General features: G+C 40.3%; 1 protein-coding gene across 1 annotated transcript in view; it reads right to left on the bottom strand.

Moving 5' to 3' along the window:
• gria1a (glutamate receptor, ionotropic, AMPA 1a) overlaps positions 1-18,641 on the bottom strand; it is a gene marked incomplete at both ends in the record, with an annotated part of 60,258 nt that overhangs the window by 17,405 nt on the left and 24,212 nt on the right. Inside the window, 2 exons of the mRNA XM_080501760.1 lie at positions 13,840-14,285; positions 15,601-15,807. Of these exons, the coding sequence (XP_080357886.1) occupies positions 13,840-14,285; positions 15,601-15,807 (653 nt within the window). The remainder of the gene's footprint in view (positions 1-13,839; positions 14,286-15,600; positions 15,808-18,641) is intronic.

The raw sequence follows: 18,641 nt of genomic DNA, 5'->3' as shown, positions 1-18,641 counted from the left end.
ACCTTTATTAAAATTGATTAAATCACCAGAATTTAAAGTTTGAATAATAACAGAATTTTTTACTGAAGCTCAAAATTTAATCTGTGCTGCACACATCTCTATACTTTCATTTGTTTACAGTAAATATGAATTGCTTGGCCACAAGCATAAAAGACACTTTCTTTGGAGGACAAATATGTTCCTGTGTGTATGTTTGTGTTGGTGTAATTGAAAGAGGAATGCTGATGGGATATGAAGCATTACCACTCGCATGCTGTTGGATGAATAGTGAAATAAGATGCTCTCTTCAGTTCTTACAATTGTAAATCTGACTCCAGAGGAGTCCGTGCCTCACCAGCCATGAAACTCACTGCATGTCACTGTTGTCTAGCATACCTTCTCAATATATATATTGATATATAAAGGAATAGGTATGCATCTTATATGATACTTTATCCAACTTGACAGTCACTGAAGGTAAGGTACACCCTGGACCTGTTGATGCACCTGAAAGCCAAAAAACCACCATGCTGCTCATGGTGTAACTAATACATTTTCTTAGAACACATATTTTTTTTTTTTTTTTTAAAGGATCTAATGTAATGTAATTGTTAAAAAATATATATTTTAACATAATTTATAGTGCAAAATCATGTGTGCAAAAGGCATGACAACTGGAAGCTACATATATAGAAACCACAGAGTATAATTCATTATTAAATCTATCAGAAATGAGGATGTCTGGCATTCAACAAAGAATTGTCACTTGGCTTGAGGGAAAAGTTTGTGTGCCGGCTACAAGGACGCTGAGCTGGTGTTTCATTATCTAGGTGGGTTTTTGCACCCCTGAGTTCAACTTTGCAGGTGTATGAAACCCAGTAATCCTTCAGACTTGGCACTCGCATGCAGGAGAATTATCGCTACTCTCCTCGATGTGGGCAGATGCTTGGTCAAGAACGTGACCTCACACATTAGCATGTATCCATCCAGAAGGAGCAGATGAAAAATGTACCTAATATTCCAGTGTTTGACTCATTTTGCCAGGAATGCAAAGCAGAGAGTCAGGGGCGGGAAACAATGTGCATTGGACCATCTCAGATCTGGAGCTATATGATCTCCACCCACAGCTCCCCGGGAATCTGCTGTAGTGCTAAACTCTCATTAGAATTCCCCTGGCTGGCCTCTTCTTTTCGATATGGTAATTAGCAATGACTAATGACTTTAGCGAGTGTAAAAAATGAGGCAGTAATGGCCACATTACAATGGATTAGGAATTACAGAGGTTTAAACGAGAAAGAAAATGGCCTCTAATTATGGTGTGATTCTAAGACAAATCATGGATAGAAAAGGAGTTTTCTGCTACAATGCTTTTTTTTTCTTCCCCCTAATAAAAATGATCCAGACAGCTGTATGTTCTAAATGAGTGGGCACCACCACCCGCCACTCCCAATATGTCTGGAGACATTATTTATTTTGTGCCAGCCAATGTAGAAGACAAAATGTAGGAGTAGGAAAATGGAGCCTGTGAGGAAACTTCATCCATAAAAGCATTAATGCCTCCAGATAGAGTTAACATACATTGAAAGAGATGATCAACACAAAATAAAAACAGAATCTAAAGTGTCAGCAAATTTATTCTGACTCATTGGCTCCTGCTGTGACAAATTGGTGGAAATGACCTTATGTAAACGCAGCCCCAAGGACAAGAAAAACAATGACAGAAGTATGAAAATATAAAATCACACGATAGGGTAATATTTGTATCGAGAGCATTCACAAATAAACAAAACAAGAAGAAAAACTGTGCATGCAGCTTTGGCCTTCAACAAAGTTATTTCTCCAAAATCAAAGTATTTTTAAAATAATAACGAAGCCGGAGGTCACTCTATCAGCAATTCTATAAGTGTATACTTTAATTGTGTGTGCGTACACCCCATTTGTATTTTCTCGTGGGGGAACCGAAGGTTTATAAACAGGCAGCACTAATTGAGGTGAATCATCCAATGCATTTGTAATGCAGGCAGAAGATGACGGGCTGCTGCTGCTTCATCACATTTCGATGAAATCACAACTAAAGTATAATTATTCTGCGCACTATTTGGGGCTGTGCATCAGCGAGGCTTAAATTAAATTGTCCATACATCTCTGCTGGTTTAACGGCCCTTTCAGTTTGCTGACTTACATCAAGGGACTTTTGTTAATTAGCATTTCTTCGAGTATGCCTTTGCTGCTTGTAAATGTTATGAGTTGATAAAAGTTTTATTAAGCCCCTGATTTCCCATAGTCTCCACAGAAGCAAACACGGGTGGGTAAAAATATGCATAGCAATATGGGCGAGTTGGGATAATTAACCAGAATAAAGTATTTATAATTGTAATTACCTTTTTATGTTTAATTCTGCCTCCATATAGGCCACTATGGTTCCTGAAATCCCATGCATAAGGGGCAGCTCTGGTCCTCTGCCACAGCTCTGGAAAACGAAGCTCAAAGCTGAAGTGCAGAATTGGTTTGATGTGCCGCACACAATGCTTTCAGTGCACATCAGGACACAGGAAGTAACAGACACTTTCTTGTTGCAGATGCACTTGTGCACTGGTTCAATGCATTGAGGTGGTAAGTGTTTGTTTTTGTCTCAAAATGTCTAAATGAAGGTGTTTGGGAGGGGAACATGTGATGGGTAACATTGTTGCAAAAAGTTGTGGGCTTGTACTTTTTTATTTTATTTAATGTTTTGCTTTTGTTTGCTCATGCTATTGTTTGCAGAGTCTCACGATTATTAAATTGTATAATTCGGTGTGCTTTCATCTCCAAGGCCTCACTAATACGCAGGCTCTAAGCACGGAGCAAAAAATAATGATTTATTAAAGCAACTCCCCCTCGCTCCATCCCTGTAAAGGTCAGGATTACCATGCCGTTGAGTTGAAAAGAGAATATTATGATAATGACACCACCCTGAAGCAAGCACACCACAAGCTGGTAATTACATTCAACGACACTATGGAAAATTCTGACAGGAGCTTTTACATTTAAAAATGCTTTGTTTATTGTTCAATCCAGGAGGCAGTGAAGTTACACGTCATCTTTATGGCACTCTCTGAATGCACACAAGTGGACAGAACTGAGAGTCAGAACCGAGGGATCGATGCAGTTCAGATACAACTGATTGTCATATCTGCCGATGTACACGTGTCTGCTGAATGATATCATGGATGCTGTCCTACCCTCACGTAACCTGAGAGAAGTCAGTGCTGGCAGGCTGTGAGAGCGCTCGCTCCACACCCACACACATACGCAAAGCCTCTTAGTCACTCCGGCAAGAAAATCAGGACTCCAAACACAGATACATCTCATCTGCTCGCTGAAAATCAATACCATCAACACGCATGCACGCAGACATGGACGGACTCATGGAGCATTAAATCTGGCTGTTTAATAGCACAAAAAGGTGACATGTATGTGTGTCCCAGTGCAATTTCACACATCAAAGGCACTTGATGGGAAGCTGCACTGCTCTGAAAAAAAAAAGAAAAGAAAAGAAAAGAAAAACTGCGTCTCTTTGCGGTTGCCATGGCAGCATCTTCTGCACTCCAAACAGTACAGCCGAGCTGAGAGAGACTTTAGTCATCTCACTTCCCCTCCTCTCTCTTGCTGTCTTTCATCCACCCCTATAGTCGGACGATTACAAGAAGAAAAACCTCTTATTATGTTCCTCCTTTTTTTAAACTCACATTTCAGGGAACTTGGGGCTTGACTGATAAGCCCCTACACATCGCGGTGCACATCTTTCCACTCGACCTGTCAGTTTGAGCGGGTCCAGGCAGATTTCCCATGTGACCCCTTGGCTTGGTTTGTAATTCACAGTTACAGCAAAGTAAATGCATTCACTGTCACAGTTTGATTACAGCTAAATCCCCCTTCTGCATCTGGAAACATATGTGTAACTGATTTGACAGAATATAACTGCGTCTCTGAGGGGACGGTGTCTTTGTCTGTGTACAAAGTGTGACACTCCAGCGGGAGTGTGTGCGTGTGTGTGCAAGTTGCTGGTTTCTGTTAGCGAGTGTGCTTGCATGTATGATCAAAAGTCGCCTTCATGCGATCTGCAGATAAATAAAACATCAGTTGTGCCACGAACCAATGTGAACAGCCTCTTTATGAATAAATCATCCCTTCCTACCAAATTTCCTCAACTGTTTCATCGCAGCACTAACTCTACAGTTATGTAACTCGGTGCTGTGTAACACAATCTAATTTCTTGTTTAGGACAACAATAACAAGTAAAAAAAAAGAGTGTGATACAGAAGTAATTCAAGTGGTATAATAATACATGATCATAAAAAAAATCACTTGTTTTCAGCTTGAGGACACAGTCTCACTGAAAAAACTCCATGCAGGCATTTGAATACTTTATTTAAAAGTATTTAAATACAATTTGGAATGCCAATATACATGTTCAGATGTTGCTCCTATCATCACCAAATTAACTGTCCACCATTCGTCTATACAGGGCAACTCATTACAAGTGCAGATGTACACATGGCAAGGAAAAACCGAAAGCTCTGTAGTGCAACCAAACAAGCATAAAAAGGAGAACAAAAGTTAAAATAAAAAAGACTAATGTAACACAAACAAAACCCAATGCTAAGTTATTACACACACAACTGTAAGAAGGTCACACTTGGGCATCAGTTTTGTCTTGTTCAGATAGTGTCACTTTATTTTCTTTGAGGACACAAATGAGTGCGGGCTTGAACAAAACTGAAAGATTTTGGCTGAACTAGATACCCTCCAAAAGTTGTCTTGTCCTTTTCTATTTATCAAAGTTTTATTATCAGGAAGTGCTCAGACACTTGCAGGCAGAGACCATTTTGAATGCTCACCATGGTGATGTGTTCAAGGACGTCTGACTTCCAAAATCCCTTATTTGTTTTTCTATAGAACTGTCTCTCCTCAATGTGAATGAACTAATATTCAAATGATGGAGCAGTGGTTAGCAGTCTGGTGTTACAGTGAGGGGACATGATTTTAATGAATATTCTCAACAAAATGCCTTTATTGTCATTGCATGTGCAACATACAAAGAAAGTGAATTGATTCTCTTGACTGTTTGTCGTTGTATTAGTCACTTTTCACTTGAAGACAGCCGGGATAAAGTTGCCTAACGTTGATGACCCCAAATAAAATCTGCATGCTTGATGCATATAGTGAGGGGGACTAAAATCGTGTTCTTGTCCGATCAAAGACAAGGGTCTGTTAATTCAATCTGAACTTGTTCTGAACTATCACCTTCATCCTTTCATGAGACTATTTCAAGCCAGATGGGAGCGAACTGGAATCCAGGATGACAGTGCTCTCATCTACAGGATGAGAAGGGTACCTGAAGAGTTTGATGATAACAAAACGGTTACCAGATCTTGACCCTGTTGAACATCCATGAAAGATTTTGAATTGATACAAAATGAAGGAAGGATTTATTCCATCCCTCAATGACAGAGTGACTTGAAGCATTGAGTGAAGAGATGAGGCTGCTTCAGAGAGTCTCCTGAATAAAACTAAGACATTCAGGCCTTCACTGACCCCCTGCTGATTCTGTCCCCATATCAGTCAAGATTATTAATGTTTAGGGGAATTACGCAACTTCGGTGAACACACAGCAATGAAGCCTTAAATTGACAATAAAAATCTAGTTATGAAGCAATGTATTACTGTAATGTAAACATTTTGCAAGCGACACTATAGTAAGCCATCATTACAATAATATAACAAAACAGTTAAATAGAGAACATTTACCATTACACTCTGTACGTGATGCATGAGAACAACTGTGGAGTTGCTGTCTCGCCAGTCCATCACTGAGCAAGCTGTACGTTTTGGGATTTCAAGCTTTGAGTCAGTCTTAATATTTGCTTTACCACCAAACTTTTGTTCAAATGGAGCAGAACTTTTTTTAATGATCAATCTGAATGAATTCAGTCCTTCAGACAGCAACACCAAAGATGTCGCACTGTCAGTAACATCTGTGCCTGAATAGCCTGCGTTCACATCACAGGTGGTCACTGGTCTGCTCCTGTGTGTGTCTTTGTCACATTTCAGCTGTTTCCTCCTTGTCAATATCTCAATAAATCTGTTTCTTTCAGGAAATGAAGTTCTATTAAGTGCTGCATACTTGCTGAAAGCTGTTTCCCACGGGCACGTGCTGTGGGATGCTTACAGTTGAAAATAGTGGAATATAATTATCAACTGATTATTTCAAAATGACCAAAATAATGTCCATCCTCCACTGTTTGGCTTCCATTTAAGTGCTATATCTTCTGTTGAACTTGCAGAGTGAATCAATCAATAACAGACTGACTAAACACTACAACAATACAGTTAAATGCACATTATTGAGCTATTCAAACTAAAGCTTTCAACTGTGGAGACCACCATAGTTATATAAAGTCGCCATAGTTATATATAGTCCTGGGTGTGAATGACCATTGACATTCACAACCAAAACGAACTGTTGAGAGTTAAATATGTATATGTTTTAATCATCAAAATATGTTCCTTAAAATCCTAAGGTAAACTGACTTCTTTCAGTAATTAACTCCACTACTTTACAAAGAGGTAACTAAGAAGCCCCCCCCCCCCGACTGGATTTCTTCCGATGAGACGCTGAGCATAGACACACAGTGTATGGAGGCATATTATATCTCAGCTCATTGAGTCTTTTTCAATTTGGATTTTGTGCACGTTAATGTTGCGATGACAATAAATTGAGAATTCATTCTGCAGCCCAACTAGGAACTGTAATCAAGCACAATTTTCAGTAACTTGTATAAACACCAATTACTATAATCTCCTGCTCATGTAATATGTGGACCTTAACTGATGGGCTCATATGATATCTATGGTCCTATTGATCGCCCCCTTTCAGCAAATCATTTGGGAATGATGACAAGAAGCGCTCAACGGGGAATGGATGGCAACAACAAAACCTTCATCAAATAGAAAATGTTTTGCTTTTAGGCCATCTGCTATGAATCAGATAAATAAGTTGGCATCCCATCTCACTCGATCCTGAACATCAAGAACCTCTGAGGGTTTCAGGTTGGGTCTGTCTAAAATGGATTCACTTTCATATAACATTTCAGTAGTCTAAGGATTAACAGGACTTTTACCCTCTGTGATGAAAATGATAATTGTAGTCAGTCATTACTGATGTCGCTGAGTAAAATGGCAATTGTTTGTCAGCAGGTGCTGTTTCATGAGTTGGATGAAAACATAAACCACAGATGAATTGTTTCAAACTGAGATTCTGGGAAAATATGTCAAAAATGTGTAATCTAACAGGATTCATGCAGAAAGTCAACATGTTTTCAAAATGATCAATCATGAGGAAGAACAATCAGTGCCGTCTTCGTATCAATGTAGAGTGAGGTACTGCTCATATTACAGACACACTGAAGGAGGAAGTTCAGGGATCAGATTCAAATTAATTAACTTTTACATGTTTGTAATTTCAAACAATAACTTTAGGCAACACTCGAGAGCGAAGTACAAAGTCTCAGAAGCCTTCCCTGCTGAGTTACAGCCGCTAAGATATGAATCAACAATTGTAATCTCAGGTCCGTCAAAATTCTTCAAGTACACAAAATAAAAGTACACAAAAGTGTTTCCCTGCCTTTGTTGAGCACAGCAAAAACATGAACAAACAAAAAAAAAACCTCAAGTTTGAAACATACAGGCTTTCCCCAGGTTACCATAACTATATACTACATGATCCATAATGGAATGATTCTGACTGCCAGGCTGAAAAATTGCTTTTGTGGCAGGCAGGGTGTGAGTGACAGAGCTGATATATTTTATTCTACAATCATGTGAGGGGAACACCACCGGCGCAGAGGAGTGGAGACAACGCCACGGGCCATGCAACATGCACACATAGACATAAACATCTCAAAATACATTTTCCAGAAAAACATCATATGTCCGTACTCTTTTGAATTCAATTCTTAGTACGACGCATATGGAAATATACTGTCAAGTCGTTTATGGTAGTAGCCCCTGCTGATAGTATATGCAGCTGCTTGCACTGTGCCTTTATGTTCAGAGACAATGTATAAAAGTACTTTGGTTTTCGGAGTTTGGTTGATTTTGCATGCCGACTGTTTCTACAAAATCATCCAGATGTACCATGCCACAGCAGGTTCTGTCTTTTGTATTTTGGAAAATTAAAATGTACATTTTAAGTGGATTAATGAAATTATACTTCTTAAAAAGCCTCAAAAGTTGCATTGCCGTAATTTGAAAGCCCGTTTACCACTTTGAAGGTTGCAGTGGGGGAGTATTTACCAAAACCAAATGCCACACATCAGTATTACTGTTAAAAATGCAAAAATACACTCCCATTTTGTGTGTGTTTTCCGAGCACCTGCCTCCCACCTCACAGGCATTGCTAAAATTATGAGATACAAGAAGGAGGCTGCTGCACATGATAAAGTCCCTCACCGCACACAATCACTGAACAAGGCTGAGATCGCAAAAGGATGGAGAGCAGGAGAAGAGGGATGAAAAGAGGAGCAAGTAAATGGATGAATGAATGGATGGACGAGTGTGTTTGTGTGTGTGTGTGTGCGTGTGTGTGTGTGTGGGTCACACTCTCAGAGTCCACCTGTCTGCAGAGATAAACAAGAGGAGGGCCCAACAGCACGGACCGGGGCTTATTGGAGGGTCTGACTGACAGTGCTGACATTTAGAAAGAGCACAGTAAACAAGGTCTCACACAGAATAAATAGCAAGGAGAGAACACACACACACACACACACACACACACACACACACACACACACACACACACACACACACACACACACACACACACACACACACACACACACACACACACACACACACACACACACACACACACACACACACACACACACACACACACACACACACACACACACACAGTACACGCTAATGCAACACATCACATGAAGGAATACAAGCATCAATAAACACATTGTAGGAACACACACAAAGCCCAGATACAGTACATGAAGGTCAATCTTTGCACACATTGTTAGATATTAGACAACGAATAATTGAAATAAGTGTTTCAGCCTCACACTTATAGACACACACTTGCCGATATGCAGGCAGGCATGGACATAAACACGCCCGCTGATTAATACAGGACAGAGTGGATCATCAGTGTTGTTCCTTGGCCTTTTGTCTGTGAATAAATGGAGAACCATGAGGAGTGCAGTGCCCCCAGCAGCCTCCCTCAAAGCCGAATGCACCTTTCTAACATTTTTTTCTCACCTCTTAGAGATGAAGGTACGGCAATGAGCGCAGTACAAGTACGCGCTCTGAAATGTCAGCAACTTCACAAACCAAATGGCTTGAACTCATTCATGATACAAGTTTACGTTTTATAAGCTATATTTATATCACATTGCTGGGGAAGAGGTAGGATTGTAGATTCAGAATTGAATATTCCTTGGGGTGGTACCTAAGTCAGTAAACCAAGAATTCCAACAATATTAAAGATTTAATTTCGACACAGCAAAAGCAATATATTAACAATGGTACACTTTCTTGTTGATAGTTTTGCTTCTACAAATTGTAAACAATTTTCTTTATATGCTTTGAATTGTATCATATAATGAAAATAACACAATGTTAAACATAAAAAACATGTATGTATGTATGTATGTATGTATGGATGTATGTGTGTATGTATGTATGTACATTTCCTTCATGTTGCAATTGGGATTCAAACCTCGCTTCCTCACATGTGAGAAAACACAAAAATTGAATGTATCGATGACAACACGAGTAAATGACTGAATAAATAAATACAAAATGAGCACACGCTCATATACATGAATATAAAAGCACAAAAAATTGTTAAAAATCAGATGTGGGTCTGCATCGTGCTCACAGTGGATCTGAAAGGATACGAGTACTCTTGCTTTCATCTGACAAAACACAGCCGCAGCATTGCACGTCCTTTTAAATCTAGCAGGAACTCACAGCCCTCCAGCAGATACAGCAACATGCACCTCCGCGTGTGAACGCGAGCCTTGCTAACTAGAGCAACTAGGTCACCCAAATTTTCAAGGGTATGATGTTTCCTTCAGGGCAGCATTCAGCAGGGTGAAACATTCACTGTGTTGGTTTTCAAGATACCATGCTGGTATCGCTGTGCTCGCTCACCAACATGTGGTGTTTTATTTTAGCCCGCCTTATTTATTTCTTGAATTCTGTCATAGTGACTCAAGAAAAAATACAGAAAAAAATCAACAAAATGAACAGTGAGAGTCACCTCTAAAGGATGCTATAACACAAAGAAAGCTATTTAACTCAAGTCCTTGGAGAGGAAGAGCCCTCAAAGCGCCCGGATGACACAAAAGAGAGGCAGCCCCACCTGAAATGAATGAGAACACACACAAGCACCAGCACTCAGCTCACCCTTCATGTGGGTTATGAATCGCAGTGAAAAATGCAACTGTTACTAGGCAGACCAAGCCCATCACAATTTCATCTCTATTATTAGTCGTAGCTGAACTTCACAAAGATGCTTGTTAATTTTGCATTTGCATTATGGTGTGAAATCAACAGAAACGCCGCGAGCGCAAGGATGATCTGTTTTGTCCTTTTAGCTGCAGTCAGTGAAAGGTCTCGCATCAGCCGAGATTGTCCCCCCCCCCCCGAGCCAAACAAATGCAAATAGTACACAAATACGCATGACCACGTGTGGTCAAGCACTCATACAGCAGCGAGCGCACGGACACATTCACACGCACAAAAACAATACTACCACATGCAATTTGAGGAGGCACGGTGGCATTCTCTCTCTCTCTCTCTCTCTCTCTCTCGCTCTCTCTCTCCTTCAATCAATAGTTATTGCAGATGCATTTTCTGCCTGTGAGAGTGGAAACTCAGGGACAAAAGGCTTTATCCTGCACGGGACGCAGCAGTCTCCAGGAAGAAGCCAGTAAATGTCAGGTGAAGGCCCGTGGGTGTGGGAATTCAGTACCTACATCATGTACTGCTAAGCACCTATGTGCTGCATGCATGCCTGTAGGTGCAGATATTTATTCGCTTCTGATATTAAAGAGCAAAATGGAAATACATCTCTTAAATGTCACCAGATGGAAAGCAAAGCAAAGAAAATGGAGGGTTAAACATTGCTATAATTTCTTGAGTCATCTCCCACTCAGTGGCTTTCTACTGCCTGGATTTTTTTTATTAGTATTAAACAAGGACATGGCGGTTCAATTGTGAGTTTAAAAAAATGCAACTGGGCAAACATTTTTCAATGAGTGAAAAGAGCAAGATATTATCAATATGTAAGCTTCAGGAGGTAAAATCTGTTAAGCCCCAGTCATTGTTTTACTGTAATCATGAAGATTCAATATCCAATATTAAAGGACATAGGATTTAATGATGAGAAGTTCTCAAACCTTTTAAAATGTTCATCCGCTGGGGAAATGTTGTGTTTTCCAAGTACGATGATGATGTGGCTTGCCCAATAAGCTGTGGCCAGTTTACAAAGGAGATGTGATAACTCAGCATAACACTCAGAATAAATATTGATATTGGTCTTGCTTGTGCACTAAAAATCATGGTGTTATCTGCGACCTGTTGAATGTTTTTTGAAGACACTAGAACACTTGTGACTTTATCAGCCTCGTGATTTTTAATGCTTGTTGTGTTGCTGCTGTTTTGTACAATGTGGCTTTATCTGTCAAAAACTATTATAAAATAGTGTTTTTGTTGATCATTTGATTAGTTCCTGTGTTGGTAACACATCAAGGTAAGGGAGTTTATGCCTTAATGTTCTTTCAATGAGTGTTGTGGGATCTGGATTTAGTTGTTATGACTTTTATTGACATAACTACAAGCATTTCTTCTATACAGTCAAACACTACATTATCCACGTTTAGATAGACATTCACTAATAGTTATTTACAGTGTGCTGCTGGTGACACTAAATGACAAAAAATCAGACACACATAATGTAAAATGTGTGTTTATTCAGCTTAGTTACTGAAAAATAAAACAACCTGATCTCTTCAAATGTATTCACTTTATTCTAAACTCATGTAAAGCAATACAGCTCTAACTTGTTTTATAACTCTTAGAATAAAGCAAATCCTCACTCCAAAATGCCTCTTTGTCTCAATTGTATTAATGCTGTATAAATGATATGGTGGAGTCACTATTTATGATGACAAGCAATGTTTCAATACTTTATACAAACCGGCCAACAATGGCAATCTGAGCTTACAGTGTTATAGCCTCTCTCGCTCTACAGGAACTCGTACAGCTTGGACACATTAATCATATAGAGCCTCGTACACTGCACATATACATAATGTATATGATTCTTAATGTTTAAAGAGACAAGGCGCTCTGTCGCCTGGTGACCTAACCATTCTCTGTTGGTTCAAAGCTTGCAGTGATACTGACATTATCTCCTCATCTCCTCCCGAGAGTCCCCCTGGAAAGCTCGGAAAGTCGACCTCAGTGTCTCTAATTTCAGACGCTTAATGAGATTTTTAATTGGTGACCTTTCGAGAACAGTTTCATAGCATTGCTCATGAGAGCCCTTGAGGGGGGCTAACACATACCACTCAATGCTGAGACCAAGATTCGTCAGAACAGTCTTTCAAGCATGTGATATTTATCATTTCAACCACAGATAGATCAATGAGACATATCACAAGACAGGCGCAGAGGTACTAACAGGCTGACTGAAGGATTCACATTTGTATTTTTTGGAGAATACTTAAGGGACCTACCAACAGAAGTTTTATTTTATAGTCCCAGAAGTTCACGTCAGGTTTTTACTACAAGAATCATTTGGAGACAGAATGAAAACAGTCTGCTGCATGACCACATCATAAACTCCCTCTGCTGCCCTCCATCAAACTTTTATTGTTGCTCTGTATGACAAGTGACTGGCAAAACAACAAAATCTCAATGAGCAAAGACCGACAGAGTTGAAAAGGAAGGCAAGACAACATGTTGCAGCGTTGTTCAGAAAGACAGAAATATAATTCAGTGCATGTAGGTGGTTGTGAGTGTGTGTTTGTGTACCAACAAACACTAGCAGAGATCCAGCTATATAAACTTGTGGACCTCATCTTCAGTCAAAACACAGCTATAAACTGTTATTTTCCATGTTTTTAAAACGTGTTCACTACTTTTCTGCTTCTGGGTGATGCTATTACTTTATGGTAGCAGCACATTTTAAGCCGTACGGCTTTATAATAGACGCAATGGCTATAATAAATGTTTATGGTTATAATTTTCTATCATATCAGATATGGTTTCAGCTGCAGTTACTGATAAATAAATGCTGCTGTACAAAGCCAGGCTGGTATTTTGCTTTCCAAGTGCTGAGTAATGAAAAGGGAGTGCTGAAGCCAGCATGGACAGATAGATAACGTCTGTTATAAATTAGTTACATGTAGAAAGTGGGGACAAAGCTGCTAGTCTTTAGAAAGGTGAAATTGTCCACAAACACATGACAAAAGCTGTGTGTGGTTGTTCTTAAGTGCATTTTTTTTCTCTATTATTTAGCCATTCCTTCTTCAGGGTCAAGAGACACTGAACAGACACTTTATCTTTGTCACTAATCTGAAGGTGATGCTCCACAAGTAAAAGCAACAGAGTAAGAAATAACATTTCCAGGACATTGTGCTCGGTGTCAGCTTGAACCATTCACTCTAAATACAGTTTAGAGTATTTAGAGTGAATTTAGAGTAAAAAGGACTATTTTGATAGGAATCAAATATAAATGTTGCACCAGGCTCACTAGTCTATTCATTAAGAAAATCAAGGGATTCAGGGTCTTACCGTGGTGAGATGTCACAGCCCTGCTGCATGAAGGCACCCAGGGAGAACCAAAGAGAATTAAAGATGCCAAACTCATTGGTCTGCTCTGGACTCTGCTGGTTGGCATTCTGCTGCGTTGGCGTCTGGCCCTGCTGCACCCCGTTGGTGGCGGCTGCTTGGGTGGGACTCTGAGGCTCGGCTCCCTCCTCGTAGTCCTCGGCGTGCCACTCGTACGGGCTGAAGCGGCTCACCAGGAACAGGACGACGCTGACGCCAATGTAGGCGAACACAATGCACATCCAGATCTCATAAGCCAGCGGGTCCAGGAAGGAAAACACTCCGGGTTTGGATTTGGTGGGCTTCTTGATCATGATGGAGATGCCCAGGGACATGAATGGTTTGGAGAAGTCGATGACTTCTTCTCGAACCAAGGTGATGGTGAGTGGAGCCACTGCCACATCGGCTTTCTGGAGACACGCAGAGGGTTGTAAGCCAAGTATTAGTCTACGTGTCTTCTGTACTGTATCAACATTGCAAAAATAAATGTGTAAAACAGCCTCCTGAATTAAATTCCTGAGTGACATTTTGAGCTGCCAAAACTAGCTCTTGTGAAATAGCTGAAACTTGTATTTGAACAAACCGTGTGGGTTTACATCAAGAGTGTGATGCTCTTCCACTTAGCTTAAATCACAAGATAATCTTACTTTTAAATATAAAACAAGGCAAGCAATCTATCACAAGTGTATCTTTTGCACGATATCAACATTAGCAGGTAGCTTGTAAAATACAGAAACTGAAGTGCAATACATTTCATGCACTGTGCATTCGTGCTCTGCATATTTGTCCGACCAGATGAAGACTTACAGCACAGGATTGTGTAAAAAACCTATTCTGTTTCAAAATGAAACATTTAGTCACACTTGGTGGGGCCTCAAGTACAAAAGAAGAAAAATTAAGAAAATCAACAAACTGCTCTGGATATGAAAACAAAAATTCTGGTTGATTTAGTTAAACATGGATCCAAAGTCAAAAAGGCTTTTATTTGGAAGCACAAATCCATCCTGCGTGCAATAGCCAATCCCATCTAACTATGAGAGGCACACACACACACACACACACACACACACACACACACACACACACACACACACACACACACACACACACACACACACACACACACACACACACACACACACACACACACACACACACACACACACACACACCGATGGGAGTAATGCAGTATCACCAGTTAAAGTCACATGCTTGATTTTAGACCGTGTGATGAAACCAGAGAGGAAATCCATTAATGTATCTCAAAACACATAAACATCATCATGTAAGTCATATCATTATTGCAATACTCACAAATGTATCACATCTTAAAGTAATATTGCATAGCCCTAAAAGCAAATAGTTGGGTGTTTCTTGAAAATAAAAAGAAGAAATAATACAAATAGAGTGGTTATTCCATTAGCACTCTGCAGTATTTCATTTGTTTGTTGGTTGTAGTCACATTCAGTTCTCTTTGATTGTACCACTGGCTGGACACCATACTAGTCACGTTATACACATTGGCTATAATGCAGCTCAGGAAGCAGAGAGCTAAAACAAAGTGAAATGTTAATTATATATATATAACGAGCTGAGGCATATTTGGATTTCAGTAGGTTTCACTTTTCACAGCGTGGCTTTCATTTCCAAGAAGTTTCTTCTTTTTTTTGGTCCCTGCCTTAAATAGAGGGAATTATCCTTGAGAAGGAGCTCTTTGTAACTCACCCCATATACCAGCTCTCCCACCATGCCGTTCCACATCTTGGTCTCCGATTCTCGGGCTCCATACTTTCCATCTGAAACGATCTTCAACTTGTACTGATAGCCGACGTGCTTGGCTATCTCCGCAGCCAGCTCCACGATGTAGCCCTCGTACTTATCGTTCCCCACCAGCTGCTCGTGGTTCTTCTTCAGCATCACGTATGGAGATTCCTGTGGGATGCAGAGCAAATGTGAGGGGAAGCCTTGTTTATGGATTCAATGCCGGTTAAAAAACTGCCCACAGCTTTGAGAATTGAAGTATTTCATTGCCCTAGTGTTCTTTACTGCTCCTGTTGTTACTGTAAATAGATGGAATATACTTCACAATGAGGCAGTTTGTTACACTAATTAAGTAAAAGACTAATAATGCTTTAGCGTGTAGTTAAGTTTAATAATACCTCTGAAAATTCAGCAAGGCATGCTATAGATGAATCTCACAGAGCTATTCATCAGATCTTTTTGCTGCTTATTCATGGGGAAACATAAAACGTACCAGGTTTCGATGTAATGGCTGCTCTGATCCACTGAGAACAAAAGATAATTCTATTGAATTACTAGGTATTATTTTGGCTTTGTTCCTAGAAGGTATGCTGGGTAATTCAAACACAAAAGGTGGTTAAGTAAGGACCAAAAGTGTTGATGACCTGCGTCATCCTGCAAAGGAAGGAGGAGCTGGAAAGATTAAATAAAGCTGAGAGGACATGGAGTGGACTGCAGTCTGTCTGTGCATGTCTGTGCGTGCGCACACGCGCGTGTGTGTGTGTGTGTGTTTCAGTGATGTCGACAGTCAAGCCGGCAGCGTTTTCAAGCCCGGCTGACCTCTGCTCCAGCGCCAGGCTGTTCTTCTTGTTATACCGACATTTGTACATCTCACTGATTGACTGGCCTGGGAAATTATAGCTGACATGGCACCTGGGGCCCGCTCTGCTCCCAGAAAACCTGAGTCTCACACAGGATTCAAGTCGGCTCAGCTCGAACCCGTCAACCAGCTCTTGGAAGACCTTAATTCCCACAAGTTGTTATGTGTGCCGGTTATTAGTCAGAGCTGAGCAAATCCTGCAACTGTGTTTCATGACGGCCTGGTGATGGAGAAGGGAGGGGGAGGGGGGTCCTCTGTGTGTTGTAGTTATCTGCGTTCTCATGCTCTTTATGGTGGAGGTGAAGGTAATCATTGTCACACATAACCCAGGGCTCACTGGTAGACAAATGGCACCCCGGGGAGACAGTGGAGGAAAAAGGTCTGGCGTGCGGCGCTTTCACCGGTTGTGCACTTGCACCTGCAGTCACCGACAAAGACCAACACACTCGCACAATTGTGCACGGAGACATGTCGCGGCATACAGCCGCTCCTCCAGGACTCAGTCTCATTGACCTCGAACACATCCACTGAGATCTGCTGTCACTCGACCGTGATAAATACAATTCAGACTCACACAATTCTGCACACATCCCAAAATATAAGATGAAAAAAAATAAAGCACAGTCAGGAAACTAGACACTTTACTCAAAAACTGCATAACTAAAGATAATTCTTAGTGGAAGCCTTCTAAAAGTAACATAATACATATCAATAATCACAAACTCATACCACAAGACCGAAGATGTGTCATTAATGCAACTCGGCCTCACTTCTCCAGATCCCTAGTTCGAGCCCCTGTCCAGAGACTTGGACTGCAGGGATTGCCGTGAGGAATCAAAGTGATATCTTCATGTTGGCAAAACAACAGACTCCCTCAAGCAATGAACCAGTGATCACAAAAAAAGTTATAAGGTGTAAAAACTCTACTTCTGCTCACACCTTATCTCACCGCACAGTTTCCAAGACAGAAAACCAATTTATCTTCCAAGAAAAGGGGACACTGATAGGAGATTATGTCAGGGAGTTATTTCGAGTCTGTACTTGGGAGAGGAGCAACTTTTGGGTTGAAGTCAGGATTTTTAAATTTTTTTTCTGTTTGATGAACAAGTCAACTATTATATAACATGTGCATCCTACATTACATTGAACTTCACCAATTATAACTAATTTGGCAAAGGATGCAACGTACAAAAGCATAGCATTACAATCAATGTTTGTATTTATGCAACAGTGCATTCAACTTTCATAATATGTCAGGAAATAAGTACACTATATTCACAAGTTTTATCTGTTTTACGATCCTCCATGTAGGTTAACTATTGACCCACTTTGCAAAAGTGTTATGAACATTTCAAGGCATCTAAGGTTTCCATCCACAATTTAATCATTTGCTTTTAGTTGCCTACTTTAAGCTTATTAGTTAAGCAATTCTCAATGTGTTTACATCATTTATCTGTTAGCGCTCTATATTTAATCCACGTTTAATCCAGTTTAACTATTGCTACAGTGGGCAAAGAACTATTAGGGTATGATTTCCTAAGATCCTCCATAACGCATGGTAAACTGTATGCAGAGAGAAGGCATCTGTTGTCAGCGTCTTTCATTGTTTTGGAGGCAATCAGCTCAGAGCAACACCACCAGACATGTCGTGCAAACAGGAGTATTTACAGGAGGGTTTTGCCTGCATTAGGACTGTTGATACAACAACGATCTGCTGGAAACTGAAGTGTTTCCATGTTCTCTACGGTGATCAACCATGTGTTACAGTGCATCAATACGAACATGGGAAAGAATGTGTGTGTGTGTGTGGGGGGGGGGGGGGATTGGTTACAAATTCCAAGCTTTAGTTGAGGGGGAAAAACACAGACAAAATCTTTAAATAAAGTCCACAAACAAAAGAAGGGGAGATCTCTTTTTACATATTAAGAGCAGCCTTTCTGCTAAAGGCTGCAATCAAATGAAATGCAAACGTTTGCTGACACTGGAAATTGCATTGTGAAATGTAAATGTATCTAATAGCAAATTGCCTCCCAGTATTTTGTGCCATCTGGAACTAAGGGAAAAACATGGATAGTGTGTGTTATTTAGCAAGTTTACTCAATCCATAGCTCCTTAAAGCAGTGGAAGATATCAGAGTACATTAATT

The sequence above is a fragment of the Blennius ocellaris genome, assembly GCF_963422515.1.
Source record: "Blennius ocellaris genome assembly, chromosome: 9".
NCBI classification, from domain to species: Eukaryota; Metazoa; Chordata; class Actinopteri; order Blenniiformes; family Blenniidae; genus Blennius; species Blennius ocellaris.
The sequence above is the reverse complement of the archived record's forward strand: the minus strand, read 5'-3'. Positions and strand labels throughout refer to the sequence as shown.